This window comes from Ceratina calcarata, unplaced genomic scaffold (genome assembly GCF_001652005.2).
Source record: "Ceratina calcarata isolate Rehan_Ccalc_2016 unplaced genomic scaffold, ASM165200v1 scaffold1, whole genome shotgun sequence".
NCBI lineage: Eukaryota > Metazoa > Arthropoda > Insecta > Hymenoptera > Apidae > Ceratina > Ceratina calcarata.
Genome location: NW_017130860.1, coordinates 143,711 through 166,947, shown reverse-complemented (window position 1 = coordinate 166,947; position 23,237 = coordinate 143,711). Strand labels below are relative to the sequence as shown.

The window sequence follows — 23,237 nt, the reverse complement described above, 5'->3', positions numbered from 1 at the left end:
TATTTATCATTAGCATTGTTCTTCCGACGTCTGATTTCTTTTTAATTATAGGAAATGCGTTTCTCTAAGGTACATAACATACATATATAAGGTTCTATACATACTGTTAGATCATACGGTAAATAGCAGAAGTCGAAACACGAAAAGAACCGTCGCAGTCTCGAAACGGAAACTAGTATGAAAATAAATATTGTCTTGTCAGATCTATACGTATAAATATTCTTAAGCTTGTAATTTGGAATTACGGTAATCGGGCTTGATGCACCGGACGAAACGTCGAAGATCTTGTATTAAGTCTGTACGCGAGTACAGTTAGTCGACCTTGTCTGGAAAGCGTTCAAAAATGAAGACGTCGAGTCGACGCGCGGCTGTATTTATTGGCTCGCGGCATGGGACCACCGGCGAAGCGAAAGAGATGAGAAAGAAACGAAGGAGGGAACAGCGTGAACGTATATACTATAACTATACGCTATACGGTATGCATGTTGAAAGAATGTGGTAAACGCGGTTCTCGGTGCATTCCAAGTTCCAAGTCACGTGCCACCGAATCGGGGCCTAGAATTTTAACATCGCGCAAATACGTATCTACATATTATGTTTCTACGCGTAGGCAGATACGACGGTAGACGCGTTAATATTATACGTACGATAAGTATTTACGCGACGCATGCATATGTATAATACGTCAGTAGTCTATGCGCCACGTGTTACGTCACAACACGATTACATACGTTTGCGTATACATATAGATAAGAGATACGAGACAGTTGCGTGGGCGCTACGGTGAATCTGGATAAGGGTCGATGACCCTGACGCATGCATCCCCTACACTTGCATACCGTTCAAACGACTCGTCGTCCAATTTCTATTCTTTAGATCTCGGCCGGGGTACACGAGCGTTATTTTTACGGACGTTGATACGTCTTTCTTTTTTGTTTCAATTGTTACATATAAATGACTATCAAGTTGAAGCTCGTGTGCCCTTCGTAGCTTACATTCGATCGTCGGATCTCCCAACTCTGATCTATATCTCGTGAAGGTACTTGTGTCTATCTCGCTTTAAATAAGCCGAGCAAGTACCGGTGCGGGGAATGGATCGAAAAACTCGTGGCGTCTCTCGCCGACAAAAACGAAATGTCCGAAGCGGCGGTGCGTTAAAAGCGCACGCTCCAGTTTCTCTTCGAATCTACCTTTCCTGTGGGCTCTTTACGCGCTTTCGTACCCGGCTGACTCGGCTTGGTATTCGGATCGAAAACCAAAAAAGGCAAGTAGCACGTACTTGCATACGCGTGCCTGGCGAGTGCGCGCATACCTTTATATCGTGCATGTTCTACGGGAGGTACTTTTTGCGGTTATCTACGATATTCGTAACACGTAGGTAGGAGGTAGAAAGACACGAATTCGGTACTGTCCGCAGGCAATTCGCCAACCAGCGCACCGTCGTCGATCGCTAACGTTTTCGATGACCCAAACAGTGTTCGGCGCGTAGTCGTAGAACAAATAATTGCGCTTGAAACTGCCGATGGGCATAAATATTTACGGAAATTAATCAGTACCTCCGTGGAACGGAATCATGGTCTCGAAACGAATAGAAATTGTAGTCGGTCGAAAGACTTGGATACGGCGAAAAAAGAGAGTCGAAACGAGAGCCGTGGTAAAGGGGGGAGAGATCGTTATGAAAATGTAAAAAGCTTCGCGAAGAGATAATAGCCTCGCGAAAACGAGAACGTTGGCTGTACGAAGAGTCGCGATTCATGCAAGAACGACGACCGAGAAAGGGTGCCGAGGGAAGATGCGCGCATTCGTGCGCGAATAAAAAGAAAAGGGGAAAAGAGAACGAAGAGCGGCGCGGGGGATGGTAGTACGGTTTCGCATGTAGGTCAAAGGGCTGCGTCGAGATCGATAAATTGCTCTTGTACCGGTCGGGGTTCAATTCTGAATCGGAATGTGGCCACGCGGTTTGAATAGGGCCATCTTAAGAGAGTAACGCGCAAAAATAGGGTCGGTAGGGGACTGTGCTTTGCTACATCGTCTATCGATTTCGAACAAAACTGTTTCTCTATCCTACATCTCTATAAACATAAAAAATATAGCACGTTCTCTCTCTCTCTCTCTCTCTCTCTCTCTCGATGCTTTCCATGCATCACCACCACTTGAACCTACGTATTTTCTATGTGTGCATGCAGGTTCAGAATCATTTTAGTCACGTGTAACGTCGCATCGAACGACTATGTATCGCGCTATCGGCTTGAATTGTCCGCGTTGTGGTTTCGATCCGTTCCAATTAAAGGGGTCTGTATTCGCATCCGTGACCGATGATGTTCCGTTCGGTTTCTTCATTCGTTTCGGTCTCGCTAGCCTCATTTCTCCAATAGCTGGTAATGATCACTGATAAGTTTGGGAAAACGTTCTCCTTGTTAAACGTACGACGCACATGTTTTCGTTGCGGTCACCGAGTTTTATACAGATGCTAAATACGTACACCGCGAACGATACTATTCGAAGAACGACTACTTATTCGCGTTAGACGATAGTCGCAGAAATATGTATAACCGAGGAAAACCTGTTTTTCTCTGTTTCATAAACGCGTTCGTTCAGATTCTCGGGACTCACGATGCGATAGAGTATTAAAGGGGGTTATGCTGCTAGTCCGAGTTGAAACCGAGCAACTGCCGCAAGGTCAGGCAGTGGCCTCTAACTTCCGGTGGTGGCATTCTTATACATAGCCACGCGACACGCATGTACGCGATATAGAAGGGAACATCTCTCTGTCTCTTTTTCGCTTTCCTTTTTGCCAAGCACGATGGTCGGACGATCGGTAAGGGAATAAATATGAAAAGGACGCGACAGGTAGGAGACAGGTGAGAAGCGATAAATGATACATAGATGGTCGATGGTTGGAAAGGGGTCACCGCGTGCAACCACGCTGCTATTCGGCTTTACTTACTACTCGCTCGCTCGCTCTCTCCATCAACCACGTTCCTCTTCACGCGGCCTAGTTCCGCGAAAATACACGCTCGAGCCGAGCCTAGTTTACGAAAAGTGTGCGCGCGGCTGCGAAACAGGGACAACAGGGAAACGAAAAACATGGTGGAAAGGAGAAGAGAGAGGGAAGAAACGGGACTCGGTGCATTGGAAAAAGAAGCAGATACCTAGCGACGAGTATAACGCTGTTGCTACCGCGTCGCGAAACACACAAAAAAGATCTTTTGTCTGTAAATATGCGCACTGGTATTCACCGTTCCTCGCCCATACGTATGTACGTACGTAACTGTATTTGTATGTACCCATGTTCGTCGACCCACTCGTGACAGTCGTGATTCACAGGGAAATAGGATGACGTTTCGGCGAGGGCTCGTCCGTGTATACATGTATGTATGTATGTGTGTATGTATATTCTCGTTTCTGCCCGCGATCCGTGTCTACGCTTCAATTTTTTGAATTCAGTTCTTTTGAAGTATCGAACTATAAGAGTCTGGGGGAGCGGAACCAAGCTTGGAACTTGGAACTAAACAGTACATTATGTATTCGTACATGAAACACCTATAGCTACATAAAGTGGAACTCTCGAGTCAAAGCTCGCAGCGGTTGGTGGGAGAAGGCCGTAGGACGTAGGAGTATTTAGGTTGTTACGGTAGGTCGGGTGAACAAAATGGCTGGCAGTTCGTTGCCTTGGAAACGAAATCGGGCGGTGCCGCACGGTACGGTTATTAGAGGCGGAGCTTTCGAATCGCTCGGCGGCCATTACCGATCCCCCACTCCGACAGATATCGCCGCCTGGTGAACGGATTTCGAACCAGTGAACCACGTTTGAGCCTCTTATTCCCCGCGCTTTTATCGGATTCGTATTCCGTTGTCCTCTTGGTCCTTTGCCCCCTGTTCCATCGCGTTTAGTTCAATGAAATCAAGGCCGCGTAAAGAATGTCTGTTTCCATCGATTTCCCGATCCATTTTTCTTCTTCTCTCCTCGCGCTTTCGTCCGCGCCAAGCCCGCTGTTTACGTTAGAATATGGCGTACGTTTCCGGTGCTCGGAGTTCATGTAGAAACTATCTTATGAATCGTAACACGAATTACGTTCGAATCATGCACCCAAACAGTTGACACGTACTACTTCTACATATGTTACTAAAACACGATTGAACGCGGATGAAGCTTCGCCGTAGATCAGACTACATAACAATAATAGAACGATGTATATAGAGTAGCGTAGAATAGAGTAGCTAAATAGCTTCACGTGCGATGCTGAATTCGAAAGAAAGTAAATGGATGCACAGTAGCGGACCGTTGCGTAAACAGAGAACGCGTTCGAATAGGTCGGTTGCCGGACGACTCGAGGACAGGGAAGAATTGACCAGCGGTACGTGAACGAACGTCTTTCTTACAGATCCTCGTAGAGTACGACGATGTCGAATGGCAGAGAAGAGAGTGGCTGTCGCCGCACAGAGACGCAGTATACTCGTTTTTCTTAGTGGAAAAGGGTCTGTGTTGGGCCGAGCGAGCCGATCCCAGACACGCCAGCCTCGTCGCCGTCGATCATCGCAATCGCGCGAATAACAACCACCACCAACGACAACACCACAATCACCACAACCACCATCACCACCATCATCACCATCACCATCACCACCACCACCACCATCACCACCATCAACACCAAAACCAAAACCACCAGCAACATCGTGTCAACGGGAAATCCCCGAGGGGTGCAACCGCAGTCGCGAATACCGTCGCTTGGCCTGCTCTAGTAAGTGTCACCGAACGGGCTGTCTTATCTCCTCCGCTCCGTCTCGTGTTTACTCTCTAGCGTACTTATACCTACTTCCTCGGTCTCGTCCCGCCGTCGTTGCTCGCCGATGCTCGCCGCGTACATGCCTACGTCCCGTTTCTCGAAAACAGTTACGAATAGACGGTCGAGAAACCGTTTTCCTTCGTGTAAACCGAGCTTGGATGGGCCGGCTCCAGTTTAGTATTTAAAGTCGTACCGCGCGCGATTCGATTGATCGGTTCTACTCTACTTATGTAACGTATACTCATTAGTCATGTATATTATGAGCCGTGTACTGTTCCCGTCGGTGGGCCGTCGAGCGGAAAGACAGCGGAGCGAGAACTATTGCTTCGTTCCTTCAATTTCGAACTCCCTTTCAGACGTTTTATCCGCTGGTGGCGCGAGCGGAACTACCGGAAGACACGATGCCCCTCGAGTTCATGCAAGATCGAAGACTGGATTTCGTCGACTACTCGAAGCTGAAGCCGTTCACGGTCAGTATCTATCGGTTGCTTTCACCCTTTCGATCGGCCTGGCAAGTATTCGTAATCGCTACCACTACCGTTTCTTCGCGAATTTCGATCTCGAACAAATATGTACCAGGTACAGGGTTGGATGCTTGGATACGGGAGGAGTTAATAGCGACGGTCTTAACCTGCAGCCTTCGTTCGCGGAGATCGTTGCCCCGTTAAATTTAAACTTGGTTCAACGCGAGTTTCCTAAGCGACGTCGAAGCAGTCACTTGGCGACGGTTCATAAACTGGAAACTTGGTTCGTTAGAGCCGCAACGAAGACGAAATGCGTTCCCGAGTTTCGAGGCTATCGAGCTTTCGGGAATCCGATCCCACGCGAATTTGGTAGCTCCTCTTCGTCTAACGCTAATCTCTTTCGGAAACTGTCGATCATATCATCGATACGGCTATGGTTCGATCTCATACCACGTCTCACGCCAGGCTTTGAAATTTCCGGTGTCTAGTACCACCTACGCTACCTCTACTCCAGTCGACCGACGAGCAGAAATATCTGTTCACATTGACGATTCGATCGGAAATAGACGCAAGCGCGTGTAGAGATCGATCAAGTTCGAGAAGTTCAAGTTTTTACATACCTACTAACGTAGTTGCACGAAACGAGCAGAAGCGGAGACGCGGGGAATTGTTTCCAAGTAATTAAACTCGCGGAACTTTTACCGTTAAAAGTTTCCCGGTTCGCGAGAAACTGTAAGTCGTTCACGCGCCATCGTGAGCGACGAATTGCGCGAAGACCGCGCCCGACCGGAAGGTTTCACCGGATATTTCGTCTGTTCCGCTTCGATACGTTTCGAGTTACCAATTTCGCGTTGCGTGTCGGAGACCACTGCGCTGCGTCGAAGAATCGGTTCCGCTGGACACGATCGACCCTAAAGTTTCCTGTCGATCTTGTCCTTTCGCGACGACGTCTTCGCTTCGACGGTGGTCGGATTCTAACGCGAGTGAACGTCTATCTACGATAGGTGTAGGCATTTATATGGTGACCGTGTTCGGAGTTGAACTTCACCGTGGCGCCAGAGCCGCGCATGTTAAAAGGGATGAAAAAATTAGCCCGATGCAGCAAGACGGTAAAAATAATGCTCCGAACGGCATTCAGGTCACTGGAAATTGCTCGTGCGTTCTCTTCGTTGATTACACGTGTGTTCGATTATCGATTTCCGATGATCATAGCCATAGTCGTCTCTCGTCACGACAGAACAAGAATCCTGATAAAAAAAATGAGGTGAGATTGGAATTGGGGGAATTAGTGAGGCGACGGATGACGAAAGGTGCTCTCGGGAATTGGATAACCTTGAACTGTAAGCGTGACCGACGAATTCTTTCGGGATCGTCAAAGCTCATTGCACCGATCCGACCCATAGGAAAAGCGGAACGAAAGCGTGGATCCGATGTGGAATCGGTCTCGTCTGCCCGTTCGTTACCGGTTTGGTAATTCCCGTCGACAGTCGTCCGTCGCCGACGTCCACGTCGCACCGATGCGATGCGAGCATTGGAGTGCGGCCAAAGCGAGGCGCCAACGTATTCTCGTTTCGTCCGACGATTCTTGGCAAACTTCGACCTTTCTGTCTTTCCCTTTATTCTCCTCCGACCGACCTCCTTTCTTCCTTTCTCCTCGTTCTTTTCCAATGGACGACTCGGCTACTCGGTTAATCGACTGTCGCTATTCGACTTTTCGTTTTCGCGCGCATCCGAGGCGAATAACCGACGACAAAGAGGAAAATCCTGCGTGCGAGACTACTCGCGTGATACGCGTTCAATGACAGCGGCGTTATAATTATTGTCGTTCTGTATTAATAGCGTTATCGTGTCGTCTATGTCATGTCATACGCACGTTGCAGCGCTCTTGGATGGGAAACACGGAATGCTGAGCGTGAGGTTTCTTTTTATGTAGCAGGACTGGGACATGGCGAAGATCGCAGTACCGTGGGCGAACGCCGTGAGACGATGGGCAGAGATGCAAGATGGGCAGAGAATCCTGTTGACCACGCCGAGCGTTCTGGTCGGTTTCAGGGTAGAAGTGTACCGGGCCGAGGGCACCACGCAATGGTACACCGCCGTCATCGTTGGTTACAACGAGTCTACCAAGGTGAGCTTTGACATCCTCTCTCGTGCACCGCAGCGAAGTCCGATTCCCTCTCATCGATCGAACGGTTTTCTCGCTTCACGTATGTATGTACATACTGCCTATCGCTTGCCGTTGTCTCGTTGCACAGTTCGCGAAACGTTTTCGCAACGTGACTTTCGCTTTCGACCTTCAACCTCGAACGAATTTTACCATCTCCGTCGAGCGTCGATCGATTCGTATCTGTGCTCCGTTCGATGCGGATCGCGACACACGTATGCGTGTAAATGAGTAAATAAGGCTCGATGCACGCGAACGATTTTGTTTCAGGACTTGACCGTCACTGACGACACTGTCCTCGAGGATCACAACGAGGATCCCGGCTTGGTACAAATGCGGTTGATCGGCGACGGAGGTAAGTTTACGCATTTATCGTCGATCGGGCGACGACCATCACCGTATCCATCGAATCCTTTTCCGTCGATCCGCTGGTTCGCCGTCCGATAGAAGGAACTATTTGAGAAACGTTCCGTACTTGGTCGCGTTTCTCCCAGGACACGTTACAAACGCACGTCCTTTGCTCCGCAGTCGTCGAGAGCATCATGAGAGGCGAGGTCGTCGGCATGACACCGAGGAGGTCGAGGTCATCGACTGCTCTGGCGCACGCCCTCGTTGCGGTGAGTGAAATTCAATTCCGTTCTATTCTATTATTAAATCGCTGTGCACCGAGTACACTGGTATGCATTGCCTATACCTGTGTCTCTGTAGTATGTCCTATGTACGTGTGCTTTGCGGCGATGATCGTTTGTCGCGCATCGCTTCGGAGCGATTAGGGGAGACGACAATTTTTCCTCGTCTATTTCGAAGTCGAGGACGAACCTAGTTTTCCACGGCATTGGTTAGTTTACTTTCTCAATCGTGATTCGGTGGAAAATGTATTCGTTTCGCGTCGCGTGTTCGAACAGAATCGTTTTTGTCGTTACTCGAGCGCGGGAGAATCTACTGTGGGTACCATTTTCATCGAGCTCGTCGCGTCTGTATAAGCGTAGGTACTTGGCTGGATATCCGGCCGTTTTGGAGGGTCGTCCCGACGATAGAGGGGCGGGTGGTTGGCCGAGTCCGCACCGCGGTAGTTCGAAGAAAGCGCGGCACGTGGGTGGCCGGTAATAGCGGTGGTGGAAGGGTTGCTCGGCTGGACGAGCGGGGAAAGAAACGAGGATCGGAATGAAACAGGGATGGAAGAGGGTGAAAGGGAGACGAGAAAGGAGAACGCAGGGTCGGGGCTGTCGGAGCGGCAGAAACAGAAACGCAGAGCAGGATGGAAAAGCCGGGGTTAGGCTGCGATCCCAGAATGGGAATCGACGACGGGACGCGACGGTAGAGAATGGGAAAAGAGGGTGCGTAACGTGGAAAGTAGGTGGGGGCAGGGGCGGCGGTCGGTAGCTGTATCGATTCTCGGGCAGGTCACGTTGGTGGGAGAACGGACGGCAATGGTGGATGGTGGCTGCCGTGGGTGGCTGGCTGGCTGGAGGTTGGCGCGAAACGCATCCTTGCCTGCGGCCGAACTCGATAAACGTAAAGGGAAACGTGAAACATCGACCACCGAATCGGCTAATTTCGTTGGTCAACTATCCGGGATTCCTAGAACTTTCCGCCCTTTCGCCAATTTCCACCCTCGTTGGCCCACACCATCCCGTTTGTTCGCCGAGGCTGCGAGTCGTTAACTGACTCAGTCACCACCTATTTCTTTTTCCTTTGTCACGTCGATGTAATGTAAACGGACGTCGCAACGTCGTCGTCTAGGCAGATTCTTCGTCGCTCGAGGGTAGGGCATCTCGTTTCGTACTTACCCATTCGCGTGGCGCGATACAATTCCGGGGTTCGTCGTTTCCAGCGAAGGCTGAGTACCTCTACGTATCGGGCAATCGCGTCATGTTAATTCCGCGGCATCCGGGGATGGATGGAGTTGACCCTGGCGATTGCCCCTCGAATCTCTCGCGTCGGTGGAGAGTCGTTTGCTTGCCCTCCCACGCGCCCCGTCTCTCTCGATATCGTCGACGCGGAGGGTTCGGCTGCATGTTTCGTACATTGAACGTAACGCTGTGTCGGTGTGTCTCGTGCATCGTACAGCGCCCTGCACACTTACACGCACGGACGGAGAGAGTCGGGTGGCATCGGCTGGCGCCAGAAGGCCTTCGTCGCCCGTTCCACCTGTTTGTGCCGGAGTTTCCCCGGTTGGAAACTTTCAGTTCCCAACAACAAAGTTCCTCGCTGGCCAAACTACTCCCGAATGACGCGCGAGATCGATACTTCGTAAACCGCATAAATAAACCCGCCGTGACTCTCGTTCCTCGTTCGGCCTACCTACACCCACGCGTACATATTCATATGTACCAGTATTACCTACCTATCCGCCTATGCCTGCATACCTACCTACCTACATACCTATCTTCCGTCTTTCGTTCACAATTGCCCGATCGTCTCGTCACGTTCGTTCGCCCCGAACCCGATCGCGAAGGTGACTTCTCGTTTCGATCTAAAGCGTTCCTAATTTCGAACCCGAGCCAAACGAATTCTTCGTGAACGATCGAGGTATACGTACATACATCTTCTTCCGTCGCACCGCGTCAGAAGGAGCCATACGCGCTTTCATCGATTGCCGATAAATTCCTTGTAAATGCAAAGGTAGTAGTAGCCGTTTGGTTCACGGTACAACGACGCGACGATTCGAGACGCGTTTCCGCGTACGCTCGATTTCCGTTCGTGTATCTGCTGTCTGTACATTGATCATCGAATCGGTTTTCGATATTTCGAATTCGCGGTCTAAAAATACTCGCGAGGAAATTCGTTTAGTAGGTCGTTAAACTGGAAATGCGGATCGTTTCGATGCATCGGAATGGCTACTTGACGCGTTTAGGTCGTTGAAGACCGGGCACAAAAAGATGTAACGAAAAGAAAAAGAAGAAGCCGTGAGAGAAACGGCATGAGGAGGAATGGGAAGGATTCATCGGATACGCATAGAGGAAGCGATACAGCGATATCGTAGGTCTCGGTTTTCGTAGCGTTCTGTAGTATGTAGGAGGTATACATGTAGTATACGATTGTACATGCGTCCGCGTGCAGTCTCTTTGACGGGGCTCGAACGAGGATGAAGGGAACGGCGGGAAGGAGCGGCGTAGAGCGAGAAGGGTAACGGCGCGGCGCGGCGGGAGGAGAGTAACGTTGCGAACCGGGCGAGGGAGGGTAACGGCGCGTCTAGGCTTGGGTGCTGTCGCGGGGGCAGGGTACGACACCCGGTTCGGTGGGGACGAGCAAGATATCGGACGTCGGTCGGAGCACCAGTAGACGGCAGCACTGCGGATCGCGCGTATCGTGGTCGATCCGTGCGTTTTCGTCTCTAGCCCCTATACTCGTCGACTCGCCGTCGTCGTTGTCTCGAGGGTGAACGCGTTCCCACCCTCGCGATCCACCCCACCCGGGAGCATTTCCCATCGTCGCCGCATAGTATCTTATCGTGTCGCGTCGTATCGCCGCGCACGAGTCGAGGAGTGCGATGCTTCCGCGTCGACGTTTATCCGTCGGTTTCATCGGCTTCTTCGCTGGTTTCGGGTAACGAGCGAGAAATAGAAAGTGTCGGACGGGTACCGCAGCGGCGACGACGCGTTGGTCGCTACGCGACTGGAACGACGGATGCAAAAAAGGAAGAGCTGAGAGAATAACGATGTGAGGAATGTGAGAAAGGTGTAAGAGGTGTGAAACACGCTTTCGGCTGATCGAGTCTGACCGGAGGAAGAGATCGGTTATTCGCGCAGTGTCGCATTGTGTTTCGCGATCCGTCGTACTTGATCGGTGGCCGGGACGCAAGGAAGTTTGCCCCGCGCGACTGAGCGTCATCGAAATCTCGCGTTTCGGATCGCCGACCATGGGCGGAGGCTCGGACGTGGTTGGAAACCGGAATCGGGAATATTGCGCTCTAGCGTTGGTCACCACGGGTTCCGAACGCGGCGACTGGTGTTAGAATTTAGCCATCAGCCATATTTCCTTCGTGGCGCAGTCCGGTTCGACCTCGAAACAGTGGCTGGGTGCATGTGCTCTTACGAAAGTCGCGCATACGCGCGCGCGTAATCCGTACGCGTATGTCTGCGAACAGTGATTCGCGCGATAAATATAAATGCGAACCGATACGAGTGATACGCGAATAGTGATACGAGTGAAATGCGCCTCGAATTGGCAACGTTCCCAAACGCAGTGCACCCGAACGGCGACGCGGCGTCGCGCGTCGCGCTGCTTCGCGTTCCGATACGATTAACGAATCCTATCGTCGGATATTGCCACGCGATTCCATCCATCGTGTGCCGTGAACGCGTTTAAGAATCGGGCAAGATCGCCGGGGTCGTGTGTCGAAATTGGCAACGATCGTCTTCGGATTGTCTTCGTCGTCGTCGACGTAGGAATAGAAGGAATCGTGAAGAAACCACTTTGCAGTTATGAACGTCGGAAATGATCGCGACGCTGACCGGAAGACGATTTTAATTCGCATCGAGTAAACGCGTGTACGCCATTCTCGCGAGTTACCGTGAAGTAATCTATGCATCTGTTTCGATTGACCGGTAACCCGGTCGAATGATCGTGTGTTGTGCAAAGTGAAAGTCAAGCGCGTCGGTCGGCCATTTTTCATGGATAAACACGGTGCAACACGGTGATGGTGTGAAACACGCTTTCGGCTGATCGAGTCTGACCGGAGGAAGAGATCGGTTATTCGCGCAGTGTCGCATTGTGTTTCGCGATCCGTCGTACTTGATCGGTGGCCGGGACGCAAGGAAGTTTGCCCCGCGCGACTGAGCGTCATCGAAATCTCGCGTTTCGGATCGCCGACCATGGGCGGAGGCTCGGACGTGGTTGGAAACCGGAATCGGGAATATTGCGCTCTAGCGTTGGTCACCACGGGTTCCGAACGCGGCGACTGGTGTTAGAATTTAGCCATCAGCCATATTTCCTTCGTGGCGCAGTCCGGTTCGACCTCGAAACAGTGGCTGGGTGCATGTGCTCTTACGAAAGTCGCGCATACGCGCGCGCGTAATCCGTACGCGTATGTCTGCGAACAGTGATTCGCGCGATAAATATAAATGCGAACCGATACGAGTGATACGCGAATAGTGATACGAGTGAAATGCGCCTCGAATTGGCAACGTTCCCAAACGCAGTGCACCCGAACGGCGACGCGGCGTCGCGCGTCGCGCTGCTTCGCGTTCCGATACGATTAACGAATCCTATCGTCGGATATTGCCACGCGATTCCATCCATCGTGTGCCGTGAACGCGTTTAAGAATCGGGCAAGATCGCCGGGGTCGTGTGTCGAAATTGGCAACGATCGTCTTCGGATTGTCTTCGTCGTCGTCGACGTAGGAATAGAAGGAATCGTGAAGAAACCACTTTGCAGTTATGAACGTCGGAAATGATCGCGACGCTGACCGGAAGACGATTTTAATTCGCATCGAGTAAACGCGTGTACGCCATTCTCGCGAGTTACCGTGAAGTAATCTATGCATCTGTTTCGATTGACCGGTAACCCGGTCGAATGATCGTGTGTTGTGCAAAGTGAAAGTCAAGCGCGTCGGTCGGCCATTTTTCATGGATAAACACGGTGCAACACGGTGACCGGTTCGAACTGGTTTCAATTCCGCATCCCCAGCGTCACAAGACGTAAGTGTTTTACGAATAAAGATTCGTTTTGGTTACCACCTAATGCGAGTCGAATCTCGACCAGTTTACCGCTATTTCCTTATCAGCGAGCATCGATCGGCTTCGAGAAGTCGAAAAAATAGACCGCGATCGCCTGGCTCTCTCTCACTCGATCTGTCTGTCTTTTCATCATCTATTAATCGTTCCTGTTGTCTCCTCTATGGACAGATTTAGCTCGCAATTTTGATCGTGCTGATCGAAAAGCGACTATGATCGTCGGTATTCGACAGACGCGTGAGTAGGTATATAAATACACGGGCCGGCGTTCCGTGCATTGAATAAATTCGGTGGTTCCTATGTATCATAGGACGATACGCACAGTGGAAGAACATCGTCGCACGTCCGTTTCCCGTCGATTCGATGAGTCCATGCAGGAAGAATTCTCGGTTGGAGATAAACGACCGACACCGCTTTTGTCGGTTCAGCGGGCGAACGATTAGACTAGTCGAAATTACGTAAATGCGACCGATAACGATTAAAAGACTACGATAACAATGCTGATGCATCCCGGTCGTGGAACATATCCGGAGTAGAATAGAACGGAACGCGTCTAGGAGGGAAGGAAAGGAAAGGCGAATCGATTTCTCTTGGTGAACGAGTAAAAATTCAAGAATCCCTTTCCCTGTCGACGTGCGTGCGCAAGCTTTTGAACCACGGTGTACGCGAGCCGGGAGATCCATTATGTACGTATGTACACGCGTGGGAAGAGGAGCGAAACGGAACGAGGCGAAACGCGCGCACACACAAACAGTGAGTCAGCGGGAGAGGAAAGGGGTAAAGGAGGAGCGTCGGGCGGAGGTGTAAGGGTACGCGCGATGGACAAAGACGGGGAGAGAACGCGAAAGAGCGAGAGAGGTACGGAAGGGAAAATGAATTCTCGTTGGCAGCCAGATAACCGGGTACGATCGATCGGAATATCTCCCGGTCCGTTGGCGTTACGCACACTCTGCTCCGTGGAAACGCGCGCGTACGTATGTACTCCCGGGCTCGTCTCTCTCGCATATACATACGTACTACATAGCGCGTGCATGCCTACCGCTGCCGCGCTGCTGCACATATCTACCTACGTTTGTACATATGTATGCACGAACGTTCTATGTAAACGCGTTTGCCGCCTGCCGCGGCGTGGCTCTTCGCAAACGATGGAAACTCGTTTATGTCGGTACATACTATGCGCGAATGCGTATACGGGGTGGCCCGCTTTTCTGCAAACTCTTCTCTCCCCGTGGTTTATTTTTTCTCGTCACCGCTTATCTACGATTACCAAGGACGAAGGCGCGGATCGTAGAGCGTAAGGAAAGTAGATTGCGTGAACAGAGATGTATATCGGGATGATTTATGTGTTTAGCAGTTTCCGCGGAGGAAAGAACAATCAGAATTATCACTTATGTTAGATATGCTGTAAAAAATGATGAACCGGCCCTAGTTTTTGTCACGCGTCGTCATTGAAAAGTTCAGGCATCGCGTAAAAATGTGAAGGATCAGATCGGATTCTGACCGCGTTTCATGTCTGTTTCAGCCGCGAACTGGACGAAGGCCTCGAGGACGTCCTGGTAACGTCGCCCATCTCCAGAGTACGCCCGGGAGGATACAGAGTCCCGTTCCGCAGCTCGGAAGAGGTAAGCGCTCACGATTTAAAAATTTTTCTCGTTCATCGATTCCCAGTTCGGCGCGAAGATCACGATCGCGTATGCGTACATCTTTGCCACGGTCGACGAACCGAGATCGCCGAATAGGGTCGCGAGAGAACGTCGAGGCCACGAGACCCCAGGACTGAATGGTCTCGACTCCGCGTTACACGCTGCACGGTTCATTGATCGAGTATGTAGCGCGAAAGGGAAAGAAAGGGAGACACGGGAACTGGAACTGGGTATAGAATTATCGGGTCGAATCAAAGCTCGTCGGTGCTCGACTGCTCGACCGTAGCTGCGATCTAGAGAGAAGAGAGAGATAGAGTAACGGGTTAGTTGGAAGGAAAGGTTAAGGATGCGAAGGGTGTGTACGGTCGAAGGTAGAACGAGCGGCAACGATTCGAAGAACCGAGAAGAACCGGTCCGCGAACAAAAGATTCATTCTCCGCGTTTGGTCGAAACTCTGGTTCGAGGAACGAGGGAGGGAGGAAAGGGTGTATCAAGCTCGTAAGGGCAGGAACAAGATCTCTCCATTTTTTATATTTAACATAAAACTTTATTTACTTCGCTTACAACTAAACTGTAAGAATAGTCGGCACTGTCACGGACCCGGCAGCGTTCCTTATTATTAAATCTTATTGTTAGTATTTTCGCTCGACTGGATAGAAATTTCTTCCGTCTCAATTTCCTCCGTTCATTAGTTTTCGATCACGTCGTTGTCTCCCGACTCTTGAAATATTCGGATAGCGGCTAATCCTGGATATGCGGCGAGTTAAAATTATAAGCGCGATGTAAGTCGATCGAAGATCAGAATATTTGGTTTCCGTCGCGTGCTGAATAATTGAACCGCGATTTTATCCCGCGTTAGGTACCGAAATTGAAACGAGCGAGCCGAATTCGAGAGGCGACATTTAAACGATAATCGGATTTGGTGTCGTGACACGTGGCACGCGACACGCCGCACCCGGTGTGTACACAAGGCAGTGTGAGCAATACGATATTCGACATTTGGTAAATTGACGAAAAACGAAAAGTAAGGGAATTATTTCGAGTATGTTTTAAAATTTGTTATTCGTTATCGTTTCGTTGGTCCATCGATTCTCGAATCGATGTACAAGTACATGCATCGACGGAACCGAAAGATTCCAAGTATCGCGCGTTGTTGCTTTCCACGCTCTACCGCGAGGCAGTAATAAAGCAAACCGAGAACTTCTTTGAACTTTGAAGACGTTCTGGCTCGTTCGTAATTCCGTTTTTCTCTTTTCTTCGCCTTTTTCTTCGTTCGCTCCCTCCAAAAATAAGCGCACAGCGTACACACGAATGGGATGACACGTTGCCGAAAATACGAGCGCGTATGTAAACGCGTTTCTACGTATCGCGAAGAAGGAGAACGAGTACGAGTTAAAGAAATCGGTGGTTCGCGATTCCTCGATTCCCGAGGGGATGACTACGCTAAAGTAACGCGGGGCGTCGTGGGGCGTCTGAGAGTGGGTAGTTACGAGTTATCGAAGCACGCGCGTCTCGTGCAAACTTTACGGGTTAAGGGAAAGTTTGCCGGAGTAGTTTCTTCGTTCGGTCTGGAAATCCTGGAATGCGCAGCACGAGCATCAACTTTCCTCACCTTTTACGAAACGTTATTTCGTTCGTCGTCGCGATGGTCTTTGAGCCGCGATTCGATCCCCTATCGCCTCCTCGACGATTTGAGTTCTTTTCTCATTGGAAAAGACCCAAGAAGGATTTAGGACTCGAATCGAATATTCTTATCGTCAGAACACCCACAGATACGCGTATATATATTATATACAAGGACGAACATAGAGAGCGAAACATCGACGAAGCAATCGAATTCGAATTCATGCTGGCTGGGCGAATTTCGATTTAAATGACGACCCGATACGAAACGGTCCCCGGTAGTTGCGTAATCGAAGCACAGGCGTTCCATAGGAGCAGCTGTCGATCGTCGAATTCCAGCAGTGCACCTTTGAACGCGCTCGGTGTGGCCCCAGGGATTGCGGACGGAGGGGAACGAACGGGCAAACGAAGTAGGAGGACGAGGGAGATAGAGAGAGGTGCACGCAGGTGCAATTCGATGGTTCGAGCTGCGGATCGCGGCAGATGGTTCACGGGCCACGGACGGACATCGACAAGCGGCCCTGACCAGGGATTTTCAACGATTTCTCTCGCGCTGTCGGAATCCTCGTTGATCCCACGGTTTAAACGTTCGGAACACGAGTAAGCGAAAGAGTATTCGGCCGAGTGGGAAAATCCGAGCGCATTTCGGTCGCGATTCGCACGGGTGGACGAGAGGGTGAGTCGCGGTGATGGCCGCGGGACGCGAAATCAAAAGCGAGATTACAGTCGTGCGTAGGTTCGTTCGTAGGCAGGCAAAACTGCTGGCTCGTCGCCAGCTTTTCCCCCGTTCACTGGCTCTCGCAGTTTTATTAGACTCCCGCGACAACGCGGTACGTAGACGCGTAGACGCATCCAGGTTTTCGCGCGATCCCGCTATTACCGTACATCCGGGTCTTGCCTCGACGAATATACGTTCTTCTCCTCTCATCTCGGTCTCGCGGATATACGCTAGACGAGATCGCCCGAATTTATCAACTTCCGACGCACACCCCTTGAAGCCTAGCTAGGCACCCCGGCAGCGTGGCAAGCGAAAGAACGAAGCGTGGATATTTCTGAGAGATCCGCTTTAAGGAAGCGACGGGGTTGGGAAAGCGGATCGATAACGTCGTCTCGAAACAACCCCTTTCCGGCAACCCCTCGTGCATCGTAACTACCACACAGCACAGGTTCGCCACGCGACGACGCTATGTACAAAGGAAAGAAAGGGGACGAATTTGTTGGTTGGAGTAGGGGACGGTCGGGGGGGAAGAGAGAAGAGAAGGCTCGTTGAAAGTGGGCGCCCCGTTTATCGAAAGGGGTTGCAAACACCCCGAAACGGACGATGCTTCCCCGGTACATACTACTCGGTAGGTGGGTAGGTGGATGGGTAGGTAGGTAGGTAGCTAGGTAGGTAGGTAGGTAGGTAGGTAGATAGGTGGATGGGTGGGTGGATGGTTCAGTGACTGGGTAGTCGGGTTAGGTAGATACATGTACTAACGCGTGGCCGTACATAGTACTTATATTCGGCGCTCGCTCGTGCGCAAATATCGAACTCGACGCTCGTAAATTGCGTTACGGAACTTGCGATAAAATTCCGAGGTGAAAGCGTTTGTGTCGGCGCGGCGGTCTCCGTTCGGTTCTGGTTCGATGCCTCGCAACTACTGAAGCAGTTTTAACAAAGGATTCGACCGCGTTAACGTTCGATAAACCAACCGGCTACCTTCAAACTTTGAAATTTGAAGCGAGAACTGAAAACCGTTTACGCGTGTCCACGCGCGTTCGCCTCTATTAAAAGCGTTCATGAAATATTACGACTCCGCGCGCCGTAAATTTCCCTTCGTTCTGTTCCGTGGACGTCACATCGGCTGCGGCACGGTTTCGAGCATCGAGCGTTTATCCGCATTCCTGGGAGATCAAAGGAGACCTCGATACCGAGGGCCAGCGATTCTATATAGATCGCGGAGAAAAGAGGGTTTCGAAAAATGTACGGTTGCATCATTCTTTCCCGTTTGCGCGAACGCTCGAGGCAGGTTTCTGGGGTACGATGAACTTAACGTATCGTCGCGATAACCCCGATTTTCTCGCCACAAATAGCTCACGAGTCTCGGAGGTTATCACTCCGACAGCGAACGTGTAACAACGAAATCGGTGTGGCGCTCGCGATAGTTTCCGGGTGTTCCCTACACCCGATTCCCTCGATGTACAAAGGACGGGGAATACAAAGAACATAAAAAATGTTTGTGAGGAACGGGGAACCGGAAAAAGTTTGAAAGAAAGAAGAGAGCACGGTCAATTTGGAACGCGAACAGATGTGTCGCGCGTAGAAGAGACATCCGGCGTACCTACAGCAATTTCGACGATCGTGTGTGAGTGACGCGTTTGGTTCCTTTCTTCGAGCCTGGTTCTGAAAGGTTACGACTGGTTACAAAAAAAATCGGTGCCGAAGTACCGAGCACGAATACTGTAAAGCTCCGCGAAAGAAGAGCTGGTCGCGATACAGGCCGGAAACAGGTTTCGGACCTCTTAAATGGCTGGCACCTTGCCAGCGTTCGTAATACGTCTGCGATTAATGCTCGTTCTACTGCTCGCTCCCTCTCGTTTTCGTTCTCGTTCTCGTTCGCTCTCTTCCTCCTTTAATGGCTAACCTATCCGTCTGCCTGCTTGCCTGCCTGCGCTGCGAAGCCAGTCGACCCGGTCGGCCGACCAATCTGTCTGTTAATTCTCATTGCGCCATCACCGGACCCCTCGTAAACAGGTCGTTTTTATCGCTCCTTCTCGACGAGGCTCGATCAGTAGACGTAGACGGCCTTGACGTTGTCACGAGCAATTCGACCTTTCCTTAAAACGCGTTTCGAGGCTCGTTTCTCGCATTTTCCATACGCTTCGCGATTTCTGGAGACTCGAACCAGGGACAGTGTCGGAGAACGATCGGAGTTTGTATCACATCTATTTTTCTACTAATGTAATCGTTTGGAAGTAAATGGAAGAAAAAGAAACGGTCGTACACCCTCGTCGAACGTTCGTCGAGTTCGAAAGAGCAATAGCGCGAACACAGAGGGGCCTCGTTCGAACGTGGACCTACTAAACTCGATCCATCAGGTTTTTCCATCTCCGTTTCTGTTTAACTTCGTGCGATTTCGCGTCCGTCCTCCTGTTCGTTTTCTCTCCACGCTGTGCCGGTCGATTCGGTCGGTTAAGTGGCGTCGTCGGGCGGCTCGTCAAAGGACCGAAGAGGCGAAGGTCGCGAGACGACGAAGGCAGGGGTAGAACGAACCGGTTTTTAAATGGGCGCCGTAATTATTTTCCCTCGGTCGAACCGGATGAATACCGCAGAAATTCTGGTCGATGCGTGCCCATTAAAACAGCTATGTACAAAGATGCGCGTTGTCTCGCGTTCTTCTTTTCGTTTCCCGTCTTCCGCTCGCCCATTCGGACAAAACTTGCGAGGAAAGCCGTTTGGGAATATGTATACATACATTACTATGGCTCGTCTGTTACACACGTGCGAGAAACACGATTCCGAACGGCTGGGCCCAGCTCGAATCCCCTTCCTACACGGAAAGAAGGGCAATACGTAATCTCAAACGGTTCGCAGTCGTGCCACCACACCACCCCCCGCTGGGTGCACGATTCGACACTAGAATTCCTCTCGCGCTGCTTCGCGTCTCGCTCGTAAGTTACACATGCTCGCTGCACCATGCGTTCACGGAGTTCGATCGATTTGAACGCCGGACACGCGGCTCGAACATTTTTCTTCCCGTCCCTCTACCCCTGCTTCGTACACGGCCGCTACGGGGATAGCGACTAGCGACTGTTATCTAGATCGCGGGCGTGGATATCCGACTAAAGTCACGCGATCGTAATGCGGTGCCATTAACCCAGAATTCCCGAAGCACGAGAACGTAGGAAGAACGGACCGTACGTACGGCGCATGTATAGTCTCGCTCTCCGTTGCTGGTGTTCTCTCCTAATTCTATTATTTCCTCGTCCCTGTCTTCTCTTTTCTTCTCTCGTTTCTTTCCTCCTCTCCTCCCTCTCGCCTACCGTTTCATTTCCGACGGCTGCTCGGTCAACTGCGCGCAGTCACCGTGGATGAAATTTCAAGACGGAATGACGAGGACGGTTAACCTTGAGGAGGTATGCCGTCTCCACTGACCGAGAAGGGTTTCGAATTACTACCTCTCGACCGTTCGCCTCTCTCGCTCTCGACGCGGAGAGTCGATCCAGTTCGCCCTTCTACGTACCTACTCTTTCTGCTTTCGCTCGTCCGTTCAGTACGTTTCCTACCGATACACGCTACTCGATAGGTGTATAAATAGTTAGAATCGCGCTCGTCGTTAGTCCTTGACACGATAAATCTAATCTCTTCGACGAAGTTTAGATCTCTCTCGCGCCTCGTGCTCGCGCAACCTCGAACAGCGATTTAGTAACGCGGCGGCTGACTCGTTCTTTTCCCATCGTTCGAGAGAAGAGCGCCCCAAAGGATTTCTTCTTATCGAGGGTGGAGGAAACGGAGTACGCTCGTTAAAATTCTCTCTCGCCGCGCTGTACGAGAGCGTACGACGTTGATCTCTCCGTCGAGTCCTGGTGTTAGTTCGTACTTATTCTGGCGGCTCGCAGCTTATTCGCATATTTACGATCGATCGAATCGTGGGCGGTCTGAATCGAATCGTGGCGCGGCACGACGCGGCGAGGCGAGGCGAGGGAGAGAAACGAGTTGCGGTCAGATTCGGCGAAAACGGGTCTGACTGCCAGCGGCAACAGTAAAAAACCGGTTCTACGCGCGGTTGAAACACGAGAACGTTCCTCGCGAAAGCTATGCGCTGCTGGGTCGTGTACCTGCCGGGAAAATAAGACGAAAGGGACTCATCCTCGATGTCGAGTCACGAACTCCGAGGAAAAAAATTGACTCGGTCCATGTACCGTACCCCGGCCATTACGAGTCGTTAACGCGACCGACAGAGATGCCGTTTCCTTCCTCTTTTCGATTATTCTTTTTCGTTTTCGCTTTTCTCCGTTGCTCCAACGTTCCGCTCTAAAATTTCGATTCCAAATCACGCTCTGCACTTTGTACTTATTACGTTCTTAAAGTGCCACAGCGCATGTACGCTCACGTCACCTAATTTAATCGATCGATCTATTTTCTTTCCATCATCTGGCTCAGGCCATGTGGCCACCGTTCCAACTTTTATTATCCCGTTTAAAGAATATTGTCTTTCCGCTATCTCTCGACTCGTCTCGGTGTAGAGTTCGTTTCGCAAAATAAAAAGCTCGATAACGGATGCCTCTTATCCGACCACCCGTACCGCACGAACGAGCGTATCTCGTTGCAACGCGGAACGCGAAACTCGTAAAGCTTACGTATGCATTCGTCTGCGATGCGAAGCGGTGCAAGCACGTTCGTGATCGATCATATCGTTGATCTTTCGAAATATTCGTGCTCGCTCAAGGCGCAAACCGTCCGTTCGAACTCTGACAATCTCACGAAAATTGGAATCGCGCGTGTGCTCCCAATCAGTCCTTTTCGTTTTTGATTTTCCGAGTCAAGGTGTCTTCTGCGCGATTAAGTGATAATCGAAGGTTTCGTTGATTACGCGAACGAAATCGGGAAAAATCGCCTCGCGCGGCGCGGCGCGGTGGCGTCGAGATCGTGCCAAGTGGAGTGAGCCGAGCGTGCTTCGTGACTCATGACGGGACGATTACCACGGCTAAAGGAGATTACCTTCGATCGAGAACCTAGTCCGGATTCGCAGGTAATGTGCCACGCAAACTCGTAACGCCGCGTTCGGTCCGATTAAAGTCAACGCGACGCGAATACGCGAAGCCTTTGAGGACGCGTCGGCGAACGTGCGAGCGACGAGTGCCTCGTTTCCACGTTAGGAAACGCGACCGCCATCATCGTCTCGTACGCCGCTTATCAATCTCGATCTCGCGCCTTATCTCGCCGCGCAGATACGCCAGCCGAATGTACGCGGATGGCGACCACCAACGCGTAACGCGAACGATTCGCTGATCTCACTTTTTAATCGTGTTCGTAACTCGTTCCCGCGGAGGTTAACTCGATCTTGAAGCGAGCGTAAGTACACGCCTGTGTATACGCGCTCGGCGAAGCGCGAAACGAAAACAGGCTGCGGGGAAACGGAACGTTCCCCTCACCCTTTTGTGTAGGCAAACAAACGAGAAAAGCAGCAGGTGGCGTTCGTTCGGAATTTAAAGTCCGTGGACGTGGGACGATAGCTGTCGCGTTGATCCATTTACATAAATTCCGTGGGGACAGAGACGCAGCACAGCGATTTCGGTCGATTCCGTTTAAATCCTCTTGAAAGGTTCTCTCAAATTTTAGCTACTGTAGGAACATGTTTTATACCGTGCGTACGAGCACATACGCAAGTACACAGCATAAATGCGTACTTACGCGTACTCGACCGGTTGGAATTAACGTTCAAGGCACGCGCGGTCCGCGAACCGTCGCCCTCGTTGCTCTAGTTCAGAATGATTCCGACGCGTCTGTGACGATTAAACCTTCAACTCCATTCGCGAAACCAATTATACGACGCCTGCCGCTTCGTCGACGACTCTTGTCTCACACGGACACTGCCGTACGTGTCTCGGCTGCGTATAGACACGCGTCCACCTGTGTACATATATGACACGGTTTATTTTCTTCCGCCGGACCCGGCTGGGAACTCGAAATCCTGCGCGTTACTGCACCGGAGGTAACGAATGAGGGAGAGAGAGAGAGAGAGAGAAGCGCGCACACACATAAAAGCGAACCCCGGGGGAACCCAGAAGCGGTCGTCCTTCGACGAAATAATTGCGGAACACGAGCCAGCTCGCGCCAGCTCTCTGCCATTTAACGGCGGTATTCGCCGCGCGTACACCGTGCAGTCGTTAT

At 51.1% G+C, this 23,237-nt stretch overlaps 1 protein-coding gene across 5 annotated transcripts in view; it reads left to right on the top strand.

The window, feature by feature from the left end:
- The window catches only part of Kdm3 (Lysine demethylase 3), a 77,493-nt gene that overhangs the window by 2,547 nt on the left and 51,709 nt on the right, over positions 1–23,237 (top strand). For 3 of the 5 annotated variants that reach the window (XM_026811951.1, XM_026812035.1, XM_026812052.1), the window contains 6 exons: positions 4,386–4,745; positions 5,147–5,260; positions 7,188–7,382; positions 7,689–7,773; positions 7,947–8,035; positions 14,620–14,719. In XM_026811951.1, the coding sequence (XP_026667752.1) occupies positions 4,386–4,745; positions 5,147–5,260; positions 7,188–7,382; positions 7,689–7,773; positions 7,947–8,035; positions 14,620–14,719 (943 nt within the window). The remainder of the gene's footprint in view (positions 1–4,385; positions 4,746–5,146; positions 5,261–7,187; positions 7,383–7,688; positions 7,774–7,946; positions 8,036–14,619; positions 14,720–23,237) is intronic. The other 2 variants (XM_026811999.1, XM_026812080.1) reach the window with 2 other exon arrangements.